We start from the raw sequence: 18,394 nt of genomic DNA, 5'->3' as shown, positions 1-18,394 counted from the left end.
ACCACCACAGCATGACCATGGAAATTTTGCTCGGAATATCCCTAATAGGGCTCCAGCAAAAAGGTGAAGTTGGTGCTATCATGAAGGTCAAAGTCTAATTTCAGAAGTTTCCAGTCACGGCAGGTTTGTTTTAAGAGAAAAAAAGAAACCAGTAGAGTGTGAACTGTAGGAGCAAGCATGCAGATATCCATGCAAAGGCCCTTATGAGTGTATGTTTATTTTATTTTTTTCACAGTCAAAGAGTGTATGTTTATATAGTGTATTTATATGGTTGTTCTGGGAGGAGAAGCCTCTCCGCACTCTTTCTGAACCATGGAATTTTTGCTTCTCCTGTTTAATGTGCGTAAAAAGAATTACACAACGGAGTAAAAGGTGCCTACAGACATCAAAGGTTGGTTTGAGCCAGCTGCTTTATGGTCACATTAAGGAGTGATAGTGAAGCACAGATCTTACTAGTGACTTAAATTAGTACTAAAGGTTACATGTATTTTTTTATTTTACCTTAATCCCGCCTGCCCCAAACCTTTACATGCTGTCCTTGTCTCTGAAAGATCAATCAGTGCCGTTCTCCAAACTTCTTGGATCCTCAGCAGACACTGAGGACAGCGGACTCATAGGCTCCTGCTGCCATCAAATGGTGGGGATGTGGGTGCGCACAGCTTGACTCAGCGAGCATGCGCACACAGGTGTCTACTTAGCACATGACTATCTAAGGAGACGCTCACAAAAGGAGAAGCAGGACTGCAGTCTTGGGAACCTCAGTAACAGAAGTAAAATGATATTTTAGAAAAAGAGGACTACACATAATAGGTATGTGTGGAATACAAAAATAAAAAAACAGGGTTAACATGTGCGTGAGGTACAGGTACTTGAGGGCAGATCTCACTGATGATATGGATATAGTGGAGTGAACCATGCTTACTAGAATGCAGATCTTACTGATAGCATGGAGACATAGGAGTAGGGTTGCCATCTGTCCGGGATTCATCTGGACAGTCCAGGTTTTGAATCATGTGTCCAGGTTTCAGTACACCTGAAACCCAGACACATTGTTCAGACAGGAATATGGCTTGGAACAGGCTTGACAGGAGGGTAAGGTGGCACTATGTGCGCCATATTACTATTCTATTTGGAGTGCTCAAAGGTGTCCCAAGTCTGTTACAATCCTATAGTATATACTAAAACAAACAAAAATACAGTGTAAACTGTTTGGGTTTGTCTTGAAGAAAAAGTGGCAACCCTACATAGGAGTGAAGTGTAGATGTACGGTATATTGGATGGCAAGTGACACGGATACTGGGGAGTAATCTCTGTGCACTGGAGTGCTGATCTCACTGATGGTATGGCAAATGAGGAGTGAGTTCTGTGCACTGGGGTGCTGATCTCACGGTTGACAAGGATACAGGGGAGTGAGCAGTGTGTATTAGAGTGCAAATCTCACTAACATGTAGACACTAAGAGTAAAGTGTGTCTGTTGGGAGGCAAATCTCACTTGTTACATGGATACTGGGGAGTGGGCTCCGTGCACTGAAGTGCGGATCCCACTGAATATATGGATACCGCAAGTTAAGTTGTGTGTGGTGGAGTACAGATTTCACTGGTGATATGGACACAGGGGAGTGAAATCTGTGCGCTATGAGGCAGATCATATCGGTCCCTTTTGCACTTTATTCCTGATGTGCAGAGAGCCTGCTGTTCTCTATCATCCCCTTCTGTCCATGTCCCCAATGCAGCTCTGCACATGTTCCATTTTCAGTGAGTTTCTATGCTGAACATTTCCTCCCTATCGCATTTGAGCAGCCCATGTGACTATAGAGCCACATATGGGTGTATAAACAGTGGTAAACGACAGCCCACTTCCTATCCCCCACCTCGCTATCCACTAACCAGCTGAAAACAATGGGGGTGGGATATTACATTTAGATTGATGGAGACTTCACCTCTCTCTTATTCTAAGATGCAGGCTGGAGGGGAGTGACACACCCTGTGACTGGCAGAAATCCACCCACACCATATTATTGCCTAAAAAGATTTGATTTTAAATATATATATATTTGTATGACAATTTAAAACAGTTTATTGATATTATTTATTTTTACTCTGTATTCCAAAGGCTGTTTTTTTTTTTTTTTTTTTTGCACATGTGACCAGCAGCAGAGGACTAGAAGCCCCTCCTGCTTAGGTTTCCCTGCAGACAGGCTTTACCTCACCAACTTAGACTACTGTGTTCTGATCCATCACATATAATTCAGATTAAAAAAACATTGAACTAAAGGCTGTAATGTAACAAAATAGGTAAAAAGCCAAGGGGGTGAATACTTTTGCAAGGCACTGTAGATAACCCACAGAGGATTCTTTCCATTACTGGCAAAATTGCAGCAAAAAAGGACTGGCACAAGCATTACTTGGATTTTTTTTAGGCTGTTTCTGGAAACAGAGGAACTGAAAGAACCAAAACTGTGAAAGCTGTGTCCAAAGCAAATGATTGGTCACCAGATTTGAAAGACATTTACCCCATTACTAACTTGCTGTGCTATTTTTTGCAGCGAGCTTCCACGTGGAGGAGGCTATCTTGGTAGAGAAGCATGACTTTTCTGCATGTCAGACCTGCTCCTCTGATGGCCGGTGGTCTGATGGCTGATGAAGGAATAATCAAGCAGTAGGAGAGGTTCTAAAAGCACAGATTTACAGAATGAGTGAAGCAAAAGCAGGGAGATTTCTTGCATTGCAGGTACAGCTTCCTCTCCAGCAGGAGAAAAGTAAGCAGCACAGTAGTGACATCCCCAAGTGACTTCAAATCTGGTGAGCCCAGCAGTCAGAGGCAGCAGTGGCTTAGGTGATCTCGCACATATATACAACTATAAGGCTCAGAGCATTGCCTTGGAACAAGAAGTGTACTGGTAGATTTTAGGAAGAATTGCAGGCAAAGGGTAGATTTTTTTTTTTTAGGGTATTTCTAATAAACAATTAACATTTCTAGATGTTCCCCGTGTAAGGCAGCAAATCTGCACTCCGAGTTCAGGTTCAATTTAATGGACATTAAATATTTTTGTAACATTAATTTCTATAGTAAAAGAAACAGAAAAGTAAAAGCAGCGTAAGGTAAATTTTTTTTCCTAGAATAAAAAAAAAGTTTATCTAATAAGGCTTGCGTAACTTTAGAGCCGCAGGCAAAGTCATTTCCTTCAGCAACACACTGTACTCTTGGACATACTGAACCTGTAAATGTATTGTAATGCACTTCATAATGAGGGCAGAATATGTTTTTGTACCATCATCCAGTATGAAGTAGCTGCACAAAAGGAGCAAGCCGGTTAAGTATACACAAAGAGAGAATTAAAACCTGCCGCTCCGGTGTGCAATCTGTCGCACACATAGGGGTGAACAAGCGGTTCATCCAAAGGTTTCCTGTAATATGTTTAAAGGGTATGAGAAAAATCAACATAACGTGGAGACCAGAAGCTGATCAGGCATTATTCCTAGTAGAGACCTTTATTATTGTGCAATCATTTTAACATTTTACTTTGGATCCCTTTGCTTTTCACTTAAAATCCTTCAATGCATACATATAATTTATCATTAAAGTTGAACTCCAAGCAAACAGCTAAATTAGTTGATATACATGTATAATAACCGTTTCATCTTCTAAATGACTGGTAGTTCTCTTCAACCAGTATTGTGTTCCAGGCAGGCCTGACAAAACATAGCCAGCTTAGTGACCTCACTTTTCTCCAATACAGTTAAAGTGTTACTAAACCCACAACAGTAAAATCAGGCTGTATATGCAAGTAAAGCTTGTTATACTCACTGTGGAACCTGAAAGGTTAATCCTCTGCATTGTGTAAAAAGGCTGTTTGATCCTATATTCTCTGATCCTCCCCAGTCCCCAATCCATCTTATAGTACAGAGCCTTGTGCCACTCTACACATGCTCAGTTTGGTGTGTATTGCTACATTTTTTTTTTTTGAGAGGGTGCATGTGATCAGCACAGGGCCAATCAGGCCTGTCCAGACAGAGGGGGCCTGGATCCTGAAAGGACAGCTCATTGCAGTATGAAAACTCCTCCTACAAGCTTCATTAGGAACTAGAAGTCACAAGACTGCTATACACTGCTGATGAGAAAATGTATTTAGCAGTTTATATTTACTAAAATAATTGCATTTCCATGTCGTGTGTACTGTGGGAAACCAGATATAGTGAATGCAGGCTCCTGGGTTTAGTAACACTTTAAGCAATACAGCTTACCCAGGCTGGTATTTGGACAACAAAGGAACATCAACACATTCATGGAGTCATTACTCTGTTCTCTACCCCTGCCATATGTTATCCTGACAACAATGTTTTAGAACCGGTTTGGCCTTTCCTCGCCCAATCCTTCTGTGTAGGGGATTACAGGAAGCTATTAGATAGGATACAGGTACTTTTTAGGAGTTGTAGTTCACACAAAATTATTTTTTAAAGAATACATACATTTTTGTATTTATTTTTTCTGGTATTTATATAGCACCAGCAATTTATGCAGTGCCTTACATAGTGTACATTCACATCAGTCCCTGCCCTCAAGGAGCTTACAATCTAAGGTCCCTATTTCACATTCATACATACACATACTAAGGTCAATTAATCTACCAGCAGTACTTTGGAGTGTGGGAGGAAACCCACAGAAGCGCAAGGACAACATGCAAGCCTTATGCAGCTAGTATCCATGTTGGGGACACTAAAAAAAGGACCCTAGTGCTGAAAGACAGGAGTGCTTACCACTAAGACACTATCCTGCATGAGGTATGGCCTCTTTTACCTGCCTGGCTACAGCTTTAAAAGAGATTTATAAGAATTTTTTTTTTTTTGTTAAACCAAACAGTACTTTACCTAGGTGGATGCAGTATCGGTCCAATGCTCCATCTGCTCCCCGCTGGCTCTAAGACTGAGAACCGAGCGTTCAAACACCGCGGAACCGAGTGATAAAACAGCGCACAATTCTTTCCGCTCTCTGCTCTGCTCCCCCCCCCCCCCCCAATCACTGGAGCCCTGGGCTGTGGAAAAGGGCAGCTCAGGCTCTCAACTGCTCGCAGCGAGGCTGTGCCGGTCCAGGCATGTGGGCGGATCCTGACCATATAGTCGCAATCTTTTCTGAGCCTGGCCTGGCTCTGTGACTTCAGCTGACAGCTGGCTTCAGCCTGTTGTCTGCTGATAACAGGTCACAGGAGTGCAGAACGATCTGCACTCCTGTGATCCACAGGGGAAGTACAGCCAGACGAGCTTTGGTTGAATTTTCCTTCAAAAAGACTTTGTTGTGCTGCCCATTCAAGGCACAATGACAGAGTTTCTTTAAAGCCCACCTTCTGATACCCTTATACCATGGGTGCTCAACCTGTGACCTTCCAGCTGTTGTGGAACTACAAGTTCCATCATGTCCCTACCTTCGGGAGTCATGCTTGTAACTGTCAGCCTCGCAATGCCTTGTGGGACTTACCTTGTGGTAGTTCTGCAACAGCTGGAGGGCCAAAGGTTGAGCACCAGTGACTTATACTCACTTTCACCATGCTCCCCTTCCACAGCCACAAAATACCCAGTATAAGCTCTGTGTCAGATGATGGTGGAGCTTACACATTGTATGACGGTGTTCAAGCCTAATGCCTGGCCCTTATTCCTGAGCACTGCATCATGGGAGGAAGTCACAAACTTCCCCCATACCTGAAAGCACCAGGTATCTTGTAGCAGCTGCATCGGAGGAAGGAACAGGAAGTATAGGAGAGGGGGTTCTGAAGAGACTGTCACTTTGCCTTGATAAGCAAACTGTCAAAATATCTTATAAGCCTAAAGATCGCTGCGATATTGGGTAGGGTAGCAGAATACTAAGATTATAAAGAATATTTAGTATTAGTCAGCGAATTAACTAAAATCAAAAGCATAAATGCAATATAAGTGCAAGCGTCCTTTTCTGTCCCTTCTCATTTCAGCAGACTATAGTCCCGCTCTTTCGACATCCTCACTGTACGGGCTTGCAAGATGCTCAGGCAGTCAAAATCTTTAGAGGTGTACCCGGACACCTATACCACTTCCTCTAATAATTTCAATGGAAATGTCTGCCAACCTGTCAGCCTTGGTCACCAACTTCCCCTTAGCCTGCTCACAAGAAAATGAAGGAAGATCCCACAATGATAAAGTCGTCACTCTGCTCAGTTATCTCCCAATGTTAGAAAGAGAACACTGTGCAATGTAGTAGTGAATAACCGCTGAACTGAACTTCTTATTCTGTGAAAACGATTGCAGGAAGTGAATATAAAGACAAATTTTGGTATAATGGTAGTTATATTTTAAATACATTTTTTATAAGTGAATGTCAAGTTCGTCAAATGCTAACCTTTTCGTGTCTGCTTGGAGTTCAGCTTTAAGAGTGTACATTTATACTTCTACAGGCATTCAAACCTCATCCACGACATGCAAAACAAAATATCATTCCCATATTCTCCTTTTTATCTTGGATATCTGGGTGAGAGTGTATTTGGATGCAATATGTTCCATGGGGAAAAGAGATCTGGCTCTGGTTTTCTAGACAAAGTAAATAAACTGTAAAGAGGGGGGCGAGTGGACCTGGGCCCCAGCTACTGCCCAATAACTGCAGGGCAATTGGTAACAGGCTATTTATAACATTGTATCTTACTAAGTTCTTCCCATCAATTGATGTCAGTTCTGTCTGTGCAATATGTAAAATATAAGTAGGCAGTATTTCAAAGTTTTTATTGGACGTTAGATCATCTTGTAAACTCCTCCCAGTCCACTCCAGTAAAGAAAGGATGGGATTTGATCTCTTCAACGCCTGCAACTCCCGCTCCAAGGCGCTCCAAAGGATTAAACTGCAAAAGCTAAGAAAAAATAAAAATGTAAAATTAAAATTGTCAATTTTAATAAAACGTATAAAAAAGATAAAATGTATTATTTTAAAATAGAGATTTTATACATATCTGGCCCGCACATATGATCTTTGTTCCCTTTAAGAGGTAAAGTGCCCAGAGAATTCTCATCATTCAACACACTTCTGGAAGTGTCGTACTTCTGGTGCATCATCGAGCATTGTGTTTTTTTGCGTTGGCCATGAAGTCAGTGCGGGACACATTGCTGACATAGAGGCCAGTGGGAGGATTCTCCGGGTACTGTAACTCCTAAGGAGACTGAAGGTAAATGATATAAGCCAGGTTATTGTAACATCTCTTCTTTACAGGGGATCCTTTTATTCTCATTTTAATTTTGCAATAAGGTCACTTAGACCCCTTTCACACTGGGGCTCTTTTCAGGCATTTTAGCACTAAAAATAGTGCCTGAAAAGTGCCTCTCAAGCCACCCCAGTGTGAAAGCCTGAGTGCTTTCACATTGGGGCAGAGCACTTGCAGGACAGGAAGAAAAAAAAAAAAAAAAAAGAACTGCAAGCAGCATCTTTGGGGCCGTGCAAGAGCAGGGTATACACCGCTCCTGCCCATTGAAATTAATGGGCAGCGCTGCCGAAGCACCTGCAAAGCGCTTGGGCAGTGCCGAAGCATGGGCGCTATTAATCCTTTCTTCACCCAAAGAAAGGGTTAATAGTGCCTGTGCTGGGGCACCAATATAAACAGCAGTAAAGCGCAGCTAAAACTAGCGTTGTTTTACCGCCAACAACTGCACCGCCCTAGTGTGAAAGGGCTCTTAGAGAAGTACAGGCTTTCAAAAGCATTCATACTCACCTAGGTGGATGCAGCATTGACTCAATGCTGCATATGTCTCTCAATGCCTATAAGACGGAAAACTGAGCAATCAAACACCGCTGACCATTCAGTTCTTGGTCTTCAGTGACCAGTCACCGGCTCTCTCCTCTGTCCCTCCAGTGCTATCCAGAGCACTGGGCTGTGCAGGAGGTGGGAGCATCTGGCTCAGGCATGCTGAACGTCTGAGCCAGCTGCCAATCAGGCATTTGGGGAAATCCCAGCATTTTTGTCAGGATCCCTGCAGAGCCTGGACCGGCCCTGTAATGGCAGTCAACAGCAGACTTTAGCCTACTGTCTGTTGAATCTGGGTGACAGGAGTGCACTGCTGTGACTCATAGGCGAAGTACAGCCAAAAAGGCTTTGGCCATACTTCTCTTTTATACTACTATAAATATGATGTTTATTGAAAGGCACCTGTGCCCTCCTAAAACATAGTAAACTGTCAGCAAAACTGCAAACCAGATACCTAAGTGGCCTGTTGAGTTCATCATTCTGCTCTCCCCCCATATCTGCAGAGTCCCAAAACCAAGGGTGCTCCCATATGCAAGTATAAGGGCACCCTGGATTTTGGGACTCCACAGACAAAGCCAAGTTTTAGCCCGTTTCCTCCTCCACTTCAACACTGGTCTCATAATGTGATGTTTGGCCACACTGACCAGTAAAACAGAGTAGGAGAGCAATAACTGACTCGGCAAGAGTGAACCTCCTGTATCTTATTTACTTTAAGTTACTTTTATACCGCAGTCAATTTACACAGTGCTTTACATATATATTCACATCAGTCCCTGCCCTCAAGGAGCTTACAATCTAAGGTCCCAACTCACATACATACACATATTAGGGACAATTTAGACAGAAGCCAATTAACCTACCAGTATGTCCTTGGAGTTTGGAAGGAAGCCAAAGTACCCAGAGGAAACCGATCCTGGCACAGGAAGAACATGCAAACTCCAGGCAGTTATTGTCATGGTTGTAATTTTAACCAACAACCCTAGTGTTGCTAGGCAAAAGTGCTAACAACTTAGTCACTTGCATTTTTAAAGTACCCTATACTACAGCGTCAAAAGAATACATAGTTCATAAAGAAGAAGCAATATACCTAACTTACCGATAGCTTGTGTGTTTATACGGAGCTGTAATGCTCCTCCCCATCCACTGCAGGTATCTGACCCTTTGGATGAGTCAAATACCTGAACCTCCCACCTGCTTGTACATTCTGTAGTGACATACAAGTTGGTTAGAAGAACCACATTGTACAGTGGTGGAGCAGGTATTCTACACACCCAAAAAAAAAGAAGCCCCCTGTCCCTTTAAGGCATGTGATATAGCCCCGTGCTTTTGCCAGATGTCAGTTGTCCCTTTCTACGTTGTACAATACAATAGCTGTTTGATCCTGCCTGTTCCTCTGTTCCCCTGTGTGTACTGACCATGCTCATCATGGCTGCTGATCCCTAATGTGTGTGGTCAGATGACGTGCCTCCATCATCCTGCTTTGTATTCAGTGTCTCTGCATCTCCCCCTCTTCCTGTCATTTCCGGAGTCTGTATGTGAACTATGAAGCCGATCTGCTCCCTGCCCCGCCCCTCCCCTCTCCTTCTGCCTTGACTGAGTATTCTGCTGCAGCTGCTCCTCCCCTTTGGTAAAGTAACATCTATCATATACAGTGAAACCCCAGATTGCGAGTAACGCGATTTACAAATGTTTTGCAATACAAGCTATTTTCCATTTTTAAATTCTGACTCGCTTTGCGAGCATTGTCTCACAGGACGAGCAGGATTCAAGCTGCTGGGGGGTGCAGTACTGCATTTAGCCAGAGGTGCGGGGGGGGGGGGGGCGCCGGTGACGCTCAGAGACACTCAGTTCCCGAGTATCTCCAAGCATCTCCTGTGCCCCTGCACCTCTGGCCACTTGCAGTACTGCATAGACTAGCAGTGACTGTGGAACGGATTCTCTGAGTTTCCATTATTTCCTATAGGCAAACTCGCTTTGATATACGAGTGATTTGCATTACAAACATGTTTCTGGAACAAATTATGCCTGTAATCCAAAGTATAACTGTACTTATCCTTTGCTTCAGCGCCGTCAGTATGCATATATGCTGCTTCGGCTTGAAGGGGTTATACAGGGGTGATGCCTGCAGCTTCAGGCATCAACCCAGGTGTCAGGGCTTCTCTGAGCTGGCCGCTCAGCTGGCGGCTAATTGCCAGCTCCTATATCTCCACAGTGACTCACCTGTTGATGATATCCTGCTCGTTAGCCCAGATGATCTCTGCCTTCGCCTTGGTCACATCTCTAGAGACACTCTCCTGTGTTTCTGTTAAAGACTTGCTTGGCTGACATGCCTTCTGGCTCCAGATCCTGCTGCTGTTCTATGTTCATCTCTGGCTCGCTGACGTTTTGGCTTGACTGACTATTCGTTCCGGTTCCTGAACTCTGGCTATGTTTTGACTATGTTTACCTTTGTTTTTATTATTATTAAACATGTGAGACTTCTGTCTCAGTCTGATTCATGGTTTCTGACACCAGGGCCGGTTTTTAGAGCTGCTGCCTAGCTGTTATTCTAAAAGAGCAGGAGGGGATGTCGCGTACCCCCCCCCCCCCAGCCGCTTTCCTCCATTCTTTCCGGGCCACCTGGCCTGCTGGGGGACCCGATCCACAAACCGTTACTTCCGCCGGCTAGGCTGAGACTAGAACGAAGCCGGAGATTGCTTCAATCTAGTCCCCTATGTAAAAACACGGAAGCAACGTCACAATGTCAAAAATTACAGTACTCAGAATCCTAGTTTTTGGTGAGCTGAATACTTTTAAGTGTAAAGAAGGGATTTGGGGCCTTTTAGACCCCTGATCCCTCCATAAAGAGTACCTATCACCACCTACTACTGTCACAAAGGATGTTTACAATCCTTGTGACAGCAATAAAGGAGATCAGAATTTTATTTTTTTAGAAGGGATGTAAAAAAAAAAAAAGAAAAAAAAAAAACGTTTTTTTTTTAAAGCGCCTCCGTCCCCGCGTGCTCGCACAGCAAAGAAAATGCATGCGTAATTTGCTCCTGCATATGTAAACGGTGTTCAAATTACACATGTGAGGTATCGCTGCAATTGAGAGAGTGAGAACAATAATTCTAGCAAAAGACCTCCTCTGTAACCTGGTAACCATTAAAAAAAGATTTTTAAACGTCGCCTATGGAGATTTTTAGGTACCATAGTCTGTTGTCATTCCACGATTGCGCAATTTCAAAACATGTTAGCTATCCATTTACTTGGCGTAACATCCTCTTTTACAGTATACAAAAAAATTGGGCTAACTTTACTGTTTATTTATTTATTTTTATTCATGAATGTGTCTTATTTCCCCCAAACAATTGTGTTTGAAAGGCCGTTGCGCAAATTCCGTCTGACATAAAATATTGCAACGATCACCATTTTATTCTCTAGGGTCTCTGATTTATATATATATATATATATATATATATATATATATATATATATATATATATATATATATATATATATACATACATACATACATACAAAGTTTGGGGGTTTCAAGTAATTTTCTAGCAAAAAATATGGATTTTGTCAGAAATAGGCTTAGGCATGAAAGGGTTAAATACAGTATGTGTATTTTTTTTTAATTATAAATCTAAATATCTTCTTTGCCCAGGGCTGCTGTGTGGTCAAATGTCCTCTCTTTACCTTGCATAGGGCAGAGGGGAATCTCAGTCCCTCCCACTGCACTCCTTAGATTGAGAAGGAGAGAAGAGAGAGGACATGTGACCACACAGCAGAGCTGGGCAAAGAAGGTATTTAGCTTTATAATTTAAATAAAAACACACACACTGTATTTAACATGTTCCTAAAACAGAGTTTTCTTAATCTCAGAAATACCTAGTGATCCTGACAATCCACAAGTCTTTTTATGCCAGAGGATAGCAACACTATTTTGACTGCAATGATATTAATTCAGCGTTGTAACCCTGAGCAGCTGCTGTAGACACTTTGAGCTGCACTGCTATGTATGCCAAGGAGGGGGGCTATTTTTTCACAAAAACCCTAAGAGCAACTTAAAAAAACAAAAACAAAAACAAAAACAAAAAAAACATTCCTCTCTGGGTGATCTATGTACATTGCAGGGATTTGAACACACTTTGCAGATTTGTTATTCTGAAGAAATAGCTGTTTTTCTGTGTCTGAACCCAGAACACAGTCCCAGGACACCTCCCCACCTGGACAGACTGGCATTGGTGGTGACCACTGTCCAATGCAAGGGGAGAAAGGATGTGCCCTGCCAGGACCCCCGCTTTTCTGTCTCAGCTGAATCTGATAGCCCAGAGACCTCGGGCACTTTACACCATGATCTCCATTGAAAGGAGCTTGTATGGAACGGCACAAATGGAACCACCACGAAGATAGATACCATCAGGCCGAACAGCCACCTGCAGGACCACAGGGAGGCCCACCTGCAAGACAAAAGTAGTTGAAATGCAGCATGCAACTTCTGGAGTTTGTCCAGAGGAAGAAACACTATGGCCAGAGATGAAACCAGAGTCAGGCCCAGATAATCCATTTATTTGGAAAAAGCCAGAGCAGACTTCAGGTAGTATAGAAGTCAACTGAAAACTGAGGTCTATATACAGAGCTACGTCGCCCCTCAGGGTAGCCGAGGACTCTGCTCGCAGAAGATGATCATCCAAGCAGCCCAGGACCGCAATCCCCCGCTTACATAACCACGCCAGAACTGGGGCCAACACCTTTGTGAGTACGCGAGGGGTGGAGGCGAGACCAAAAGTCAACACCGCAAGCTGAAAATGCTCTTTTCCCACAGTAAAATGGAGGAAGTGTTAGTCACATATTGGAGTGCATAAATAAGAATCCGTGATGGTGACAGAAGCCGAAAGTCCCCATCATGAAGTGTGAATGGACCGTGTGGATGGACTCCATTCTGTACATACTGGAACCAGGACAAGCACACCCTGAAGCAACAGGGCTTGCACAGCCCCAAGTAGAACTGCTAACAGTCCGGTGGTAGGCGCCAAATGGAAGGAAAAAAAACCTTTTCGGGGTTCTAGGTTGGAACACTAGGACATAGGTGAGGGCGTGCCTTGATGCTGAAGGAGCCTTGTCCGTAGGTCTAGGGAGCCCCGCTCTCGGCTCGCCAGACCAGGTCCATTGCATGCTGAGAAGGACCGCATCCGCTACGAGGCCCTTTTCCCCATTTAAGACAGTGGAAGACATTTACACTTCCCTCCTGTGAGATTCGTAACAATGTCATCCAGGGTAGCCACAAACAGACAATTGCCTTGAAATGATAACCCAGTCAGAGCTTTTTTAAAAGCGCAGTCCGCAGACCAACACTTAAGCCCCAATACATTTCTAAGCACCACTGCAGGAACAGAGAGCTTAGCAATCAAGGGAACTGCGCTCAAGAGGCATCACATACAAACTGCAGCCCCCAGACCAACTGGTCCACCAACTCAGCAAAAGCAGAGGGAATCTGCTCCCCCTCCAGGTATGCGAGTTGGATCCTTAAAATCTGGAGACTCCTCCCAGAATCATGGTCGCCTTGCGCACCCTAGAGACAGGGCGATCCACTACTGATAGAACAGTCCACTCCTTAAGGAAAGACCCCACAAAGGGGTACCTCACAGCGAAGTGTCTTTTGGAATTGCAAAGGGACGCTTAGGACACTCCCAGTCTTTATGAATAAATATCCCAAAATAGGAGGGAGAAGGGAAAGCTTTTGCCATGCGAGAAAGTTTTTTTGGGTCCCAAGGGGACCAGCATCTACACCACAACCACAGCTGCATCCTCCATCTTTAAAGTTTCCTGCACAGATGTAATAAGGGAGACAGCCAGCACCTTCTCATGCGCCACTGCAGTTGTGGAGGAACAACCTCACTGAAAGGACCGGGAGTGTGGCCACCAACCCCGCAAGGTGGGCCACATCCATGACAGCAGAGCCAGAGATAGGATCAGTTGAGACCGAAGAGGCAGGGGAGGGCGCCATTTACTAGCCTATATGCCCAAGCGCAACCTGTGAAAATGCAAAGAACACAGGGGGGCTGGCGACAGACCTCCGCCGCCTTAGGCCCCACAGAGGGGCTTCACCAAGGTCCAACACGAGGGACGTCAACCGTGGCCCCGCACAGGGTGGCGCTGACCTAGGCTCCTCACAAGGAGCACCAGCCAAGAACCTGCACTGGGGGCACCATTAGACTCCCAATAGGGGCACTGGCTGAGAGCCCGCACAGGGGGGCACCTATGGATACCACTTACAGGGTGCACCACTGGACCCCTTACAGCGGGCACTGGCTGAGGCCCCTCACAGAGGGCACCTACGAAGGGCCCACTTAAACAACCCCCCCAAAAGGGGGTCTCCCTCAGAGCCCCCACAGCACCCGTGTGGACTAGTAGGCTGCAAAAGCCGCAGCCTAAATTTTCGGCCGCTCGCCGTAAGTGCACAGGTCCGTGGGGGGACCGGACCAGGCTAGAGCCGAGGAAAGAGGGCGGTTGTCCGTAACGGAAAGGGACAACCTCCGGTGCCCACTCTAGGGCCGCCCCACACAACGCCTGGTCAGTAGGCTGCAAAAGCAGCATCCTAAATTTTCATCTGCCTGACACGAGTGCTCGGTAGGCCACAAAGCTGCGGCCTAAGTTAGTGGAGGGCCGCCGCAGGGGGGCTCAGATCTGCAAATGCATGCTCACCCACTCAACCATCAGGTGCCAAGGTGTACCCATAGTGACAACCTTGGAGGGGGGGTGGACAGAGTGTCCAAAGCACCTAAGCCAGAGGCCTGGGCCTCCCCTGGGGAAGGGGAGGGATGCAGAGGAGAACCCGAGAAGGACCGACCACACCAGGAGTAACCGCAACCCACACCACTCCAAGGAAGGCGAGGAGGCCACTTACTTACCACTCCAGCGAGTGTGCAGGTAACACTCCCAGACAGATCATCCTAGCCACCAAAGTGGGGGGGGCTGTTGGCCATGAGGAATGCTGCGACACAGGTGTGCGACCTCGCGAGACATTTAACTCGCAGGGCCAGCCCCCGTCCAGCGGGGTTATGTTGCAGCCGACCTAGCTCATAGCTGTGGTCTGCACGTACTCGCTGGCCACACTGGGGAGACCACTGGATTTTAGTGTCCAGCCCGTCGCCCAGTCTGGCAGTTGATTGTAGATCTCACAAGAAAAAATCAAAGAGAGAAAAAGTAGCTTAAAAGTCAAAAACAAAAAACTGCCAGGACCAGAGATCCCAGCAGGGAACTGGGTCCTTACTCCTGACTAGACAGAAAAAAACATAAGGCCTATAGCAAAGAGGGATGTGTATATCACCATGGACTGCCCATGGGTGTAGCCAAGTCTTTTTTCTGTCTAGTGTCCTACTCCTGTAGGGGGCAATATAACCCTATATTTCTAAATAAGGAAGGGATGTGTCTGTCTGTCAAAGAACGAATGAGAAAAAAAACGTATCTGATCAACCTGAACATTCTCATACTGTGCTCAATAAATCAAACTAGTGACAAACATACAAATCACCAAATGGTGATCAACTAGTTAAAACCAAAAGAAATAAGGAAGCTTTTTTCCAATCATGAAAAATCCTCCAACTTGTCAGTTGCATATGAAAATCAAAATAAAGCCAATTTTTCAAGTCAACTGCAGTTTTAAACTTCCTTTAAGTGCTCTTCATATACTGTGAAAATTTTACTTGTAAACCTACCATCACTGATTGGTACGGTTGACAACTAACACTAATGCTGCGTACACGCGACCGGACTTTCCGTCAGAATAAACTCCAACGGTCTTCCCGACGGAGTTGCGACCGAACGGACTTGCCCACACACGATCGGACCAAAGTCTGTTCGTTTCTAAGATGATGACATACGATGGGACTAGAAAAGGAAGTTCAATAGCCAGTAGCCAATAGCTGCCCTTGCGTCGTATTTGGTCCATCAAACCAGCATACAGACAAATGGTGTGCCCGATAGAAATTGATTCTGTCTGAAAGATTTAAAGCATGCTCTATTGCTAGGTCCCTCTGAATTTTTTAAAGAAAGACGATTGGATTATCCCACACACGATCGGAATATCCGACGGGATCATTCCGTTTGACCTTTTCTGCCGGAAAGTCCATTTGTAAATACGCGGCATTACTTCCCTACATTTGATGTATGATGTACTTTCCTGGGCCCCCTGTTTAGTCTTTATTTAATTTTTTAGTTTCTGTCTCTCATTCTGCATATGGTTATGGCTTCTTACACCCCTTGGGGGTTTTGACACCACAGACATTCTTGTGATCATACATTGAGAATAAATCATGTACGATTCTTCATGGCATTGTATTGGTTTGAATGTTGACATGTATTTTATGTGTATGTGGACAAATATCTACCTTCCTTCATTTTTCTTTTAATAAAAACCTAGTGTGGAAAAAATAAAATAAGTGTGACCAAAACAGACCCTAAAAACATGTCTATGGACAAGGTAAGGACCAGGCTGGGAGAAGAGCTCACACTCACAGAACTGTGTCACCCATTTCGTGGTAAAGCAGCTGCTCATCTATGAAGATGCCAACTAGCTGAGGAACTAGCCGAACATTAGATATCTAGGTGACATCGGTTACATTCCTTGAACAGTTGTTTCTCTTTTTAGCACTGAACGCCTCTAAAATCAGTAATGGTATTGCAAGCTAGATAACATAGAACTAATACAATGTAGTATTCTAGGTGTCTGTGTATATAATTCCTGTACTGAAAGGGTCTTTGCATCAAGTACAGTACAGACGCTGGGATTTTCCCCAGTTAAACATTTGTCTTCATCTGCCACTACAAAGCAGAGGAAACTTTGAAGAGTATGAAAGTGAAGTCAAAGGCCCTGTATGTAGGGTGAGGAGTGGCATAAATTTCCCCAGACGCTCCCCATGGATATGTTTGTGACATTTGTAAGTAGAAAAGGAAAGGAAAAACAGACGAGCCTGCTCCATACTACTATAGGCTTTCCTTTTTCCTGCTAAAGACTTCCTGACAATATGGACTGCTGGTTTCCTCCTACAAACAACAGGCTGCATTAGAATCTCCCCAGCGGCCACTTGCAGGGGTGTTATGAGCCATGATGAAGATGCTGGGTCATCAGAGGGTGCAGGGGTTAATTCTAGAGAACGCTTTCCCCTTTCTTATTACTTCTGGTTCAGCAGCGCAGGTGGCCTGTGAGGATTCTTAGCAGACATGATGGACCAGGGATGACCTCATAGGCCTCTAGTCTACAAGGATGCCGGGTCAAAGCTCAGGGACCCAGACAAAAGGCCGACAGCATGCAGCTTAGACTAAAGGTTTGACCTTTGTGTCTTTTGTAAATTACTCTATGAGTTATATAGTATTTATGATATAAGGATGTAGTCTAGTCAGACCATAGACCAAAACAACTGTACAGTTTTTACCAGAGAGTTGCACAATTTTACATACAATGATAGTAGGAAAAAAGAACAAAACAAAATGGGATTTTTTTTTTTAATTAATCTTCAAATCTAGAGTCCTTGATTATTGTAGACTCAAGATTTGGAGAGTCATTTTACAAATGAGTGCCTCTACTATTAAAATATTATTTTATTTTTTTCACATTACAGCTAATAACTTCAATGCCATCTATCAAGAGGGACGAACAGTTGGATTTTCCAGGATCCAGAGCCGTGTGCTCAATCTGTGGCTTTTGGTACATGATGTTCATCCCTTGGACCATCATTGGGAGTGAAAGCTTTGATTTGTAAAGTAGTAATAACAGCGATTTCTACTGGCCTCCTGAAACATGTCCCCAGTCTCTCTCTCTATGTTCTGCAGAAGGTTTCCAGTCTCCAACCAAACCTGTAAGGACGCATACACACGACCGTACTTTCTGGCAGACTAGGTCCGAAGGGATTAGTCCGTCGGACAATGCGATCGTGTGTGGGCTAGTCCGATCGTTTTTCGAAGAAAAAAAATCTGACGGACCTAGAAATAGAACATGTTTCAAATCAATTCGACGGACTCCATTCCAACGGACTAAAATCAGGAAAACCGTTTGTGTGCTGGCCCGACGGACCAAATACAACGCAAGGGTAGCTACTGGCTATTGAAATTCCTTGTTTAGTCCCGTTTACATCATCACGTTCAAAACGAACGGACTTCGTCCGTTCGTGTGTGGGCAAGTCCGTTCGTTCTGAAAGTCACTCGGAACTCCACCAAAAGTCGGTCAGGAAGACTGTCGGACCTAGTCTGATGGAAAGTCCAGTCTCTGTCCATTATTTTATGTCTGCAGTATCTGGTAGTCCTCTCTACTTAACATGAAGTATGTCTCTTGGGTGATGTCAGGAACCACAGTTTAAACACCCTATACCTCGTAATTTGGCTATCTTTTGTCCCAAGCAACCTACTTGGACCAAGATTTGCATGAAGACCTCCCTCCCAATACAAGTCTGTCACAGTGGCTAACACTTCTGCCAAGCAGCACTAGGGTCGTTGGTTCAAATTCCAACCACGGCACTACCTGCCTGGAGTTTGCATGTTCTCCCTGTGCCTGCATTGGTTTCTTCCGTGTACTCCGGTTTGCTCCCACACTCCAAAAACATGCTGGTAGGTTAATTGGATCTTGTTTAAATTGCCTCTAATATGTATGCATATGAGTT

General features: G+C 44.5%; 1 protein-coding gene across 1 annotated transcript in view; it reads right to left on the bottom strand.

Annotated features, from left to right (window-relative positions):
* Positions 1 to 3,466: 3,466 nt before the first annotated feature.
* The window catches only part of RPS6KC1 (ribosomal protein S6 kinase C1), a 249,366-nt gene continuing 234,438 nt past the window's right edge, over positions 3,467 to 18,394 (bottom strand). The window contains exon 16 of the mRNA XM_077485761.1: positions 3,467 to 6,866. Coding sequence (XP_077341887.1) covers positions 6,756 to 6,866 — 111 coding nt within the window. The 3' untranslated portion in view covers positions 3,467 to 6,755. The remainder of the gene's footprint in view (positions 6,867 to 18,394) is intronic.

The sequence above is a fragment of the Lithobates pipiens genome, unplaced genomic scaffold (genome assembly GCF_037356315.1).
Source record: "Lithobates pipiens isolate NorthernLeopardFrog02 unplaced genomic scaffold, aLitPip1_a1.2 Scaffold_18, whole genome shotgun sequence".
In the NCBI taxonomy this organism is placed as follows: Eukaryota; Metazoa; Chordata; class Amphibia; order Anura; family Ranidae; genus Lithobates; species Lithobates pipiens.
The sequence above is the reverse complement of the archived record's forward strand: the minus strand, read 5'-3'. Positions and strand labels throughout refer to the sequence as shown.